At 37.7% G+C, this 2,323-nt stretch overlaps 1 protein-coding gene across 1 annotated transcript; it reads left to right on the forward strand.

Moving 5' to 3' along the window:
* The first annotated feature begins 427 nt into the window (after positions 1-427).
* Positions 428-1,749, forward strand: LOC149565133 (pectinesterase inhibitor 9-like). Its single transcript, XM_089817022.1, has one exon. It carries the CDS (start codon positions 972-974, stop codon positions 1,551-1,553), a length of 582 nt encoding a protein of 193 aa, XP_089673148.1. The 5' UTR covers positions 428-971; the 3' UTR covers positions 1,554-1,749.
* The last annotated feature ends 574 nt before the right edge of the window (positions 1,750-2,323 follow it).

Consider the following 2,323-nt stretch of genomic DNA (forward strand, 5'->3'; position numbering starts at 1 on the left):
ATAAAATTAATCTTCCACTATCGTAGATCTTCCACGGGTAATAAGGGGCCACGACGACGAGGAATGAACAGAATCTCTTAACAAATGAAAAACGGGAACGGGAAGTTCTAAAATTACAGTCCAATACAAATAAATTTCAATTTCAGCAAAATTTATTTCAAAGATTTTAAACTTTCCTTCCAGTCAGAGTGAATTTTCTGAGATCTTAAAATTCCAGTCCAGTCAAAATAAATTTCGACAATCTAAAATTTCGCTTCAGTCAAAATGAATTTGGAAGATCTAAAAAGTTCAGCGCGGTCAAAAGAAATTTCGAAGATCCAACATCTCACTTCAGTCAAAATGAATTTGGAAGATCTTAAAATTTCAGTCCAGTCAAAATAAATTTCGTAGATCTTCAAATTTTAGCCAGTCAAAATATATTTCGTAAACAAAATATGATAACTGAAATAAATTTCGAAAATCTTCAGATTTCAATACAGTCCAAATAATTTTAAAAACAAAATACGATCTCTCTCTCACCTAATTGTTGTTGTGAATCGTTGTATTGTCGTTTAGATCAAAATAAATAAATATATTCCCAAGGTCTTAAAATTGAATCTAGTAAAATTAGGCCGAAAGTGCCTCAAAGATCTTCAAATCGGGATCCACGAACAGCGCGCACAGCGTGAATTCAAAGTCAAGAGTTTGGCGGATTTATCTTCTCATCTTTTCCGCGGTGGATTGTCAATGCTCCGACCGTGAATCCAACGCTTTGATAAATAAATGTAAATCACATTTAAATAACAGAGAGTTGGAGTAGGCACTTACTCATCCGCTCGCCAATGATAATCCGCAGTTGATTAGCAGACCTGCAAAGCAAGACCGCTGCTTATAAGAACTGCGGCAGCATTAAGGGCAAAACCGCTTCACTATAAAGCCGACATTTAATACCCTAGCACTCATCATCAAATACGTCCGGAGTTCGAATCACAATGAATTCCTCCACTCTGTTCTCCCTTTTCCTCATCGCTGTAACCCTAACGACCTTCGCTGCGGCGAAACCTCGAGGCAACGACTTCATCAAATCTTCCTGCAACATAACTCTCTATCCCGCCGTCTGTGTAGCGTCGCTGAAACCCTACGCGGCCGCTCTGAGGGCAAAGCAAAGCCAGCAGGAGCTCGTCAAGGTTGCCGTCAAAGTGAGCCTCGATTACGCCAAAAATGCGACGGCCTGGGCCGTCAGGCTCTCCCAGAAGAGCAGCAGCCTGAGCAAAATGGATCGTTCAGCCCTGAAAGATTGCGTGGAGAATCTCGGCGATACGTCCGATCAGATCCGGCAGTCACTGGCCGAGCTGAAGCATCTGAGACGTGGATCTTTCAAGTTTCAGATGAGCAATGTGCAGACATGGATGAGCGCCGCCCTAACGAACGAAGATAGCTGTCTTGATGGATTCCAGTACAATCAGAATGGGAAGATTAAGGTGCTTGTGCAGGGGCGAGTGAAGAATTCCGAGAAATTGATCAGCAATGCGCTTGCTTTCATCAATAATCTCGCTTCCACTGAAGGATACTGAAAGGATTTCTGATCTCTCTGTCCATTGCAGGGATCTTGTTCTTCTTTCTTTGTCTGTGTGTTTTTCTGTGAGCTTTCTGTTTAAGGCTTCGGTTGAAGGGTCAATAATTGTATCCAATCATACAAGTGTTTATGATACAGGGGATTATATATTTAAATATTTAAACGATTAATTAAAGATTTTTATTTTATTGTCATTCTTGATGATTCCGATGAAAGAAATTGGATGTTTGTTTGATACAAGTATATGGCAATAAATCTCATCAAGCAAACATGTAATTGCCGGGAAAAAATGGGTGGGAGAAACAAAATTTGAATTTGAAACTTGAAAATGAAAGGGTCAATCTAATGTAAAGAACCAATATCTATACAAGTGGGATGTATGTCTATATGAATGGGAATACATGTACGTGAAATTATATAGGGATGGATAGATAAGGTCAAATATATAAAAATATGACTAAAAAATATGACTAAATGGAAGATTAAGTTTAATTATTTTGAATTTGATTCTAGATAGCAAAATAGTACAATCTAATGCAAAATGAATATTCGTATAAAGAAGATGCTATGAATGTAAAGTTCATGAGAAAATGTGTAAGAATGTCCATTGTATATTATCTACATGAAGAAATGTGTTGATAAGAGCTACTAAATAAACACTCCGCACAAAATTATAACTTTGATCAATGTATAAGTGTACTAAATAAAGATTGTTGTCGATACGTGAATTTCACATTATACCTATTCATTGAAGCTTCTCTAGGTGAC

Source organism: Cupressus sempervirens, chromosome 3 (assembly GCF_028749045.1).
Source record: "Cupressus sempervirens isolate cs-2001-9-10 chromosome 3, ASM2874904v1, whole genome shotgun sequence".
Classification (NCBI taxonomy): Eukaryota; Viridiplantae; Streptophyta; class Pinopsida; order Cupressales; family Cupressaceae; genus Cupressus; species Cupressus sempervirens.

Bases quoted from the DNA above. Each gene is read 5' to 3' on its own strand.
- LOC149565133 (XM_089817022.1), top strand. From the start codon at position 972: ATGAATTCCTCCACTCTGTTCTCCCTTTTCCTCATCGCTGTAACCCTA.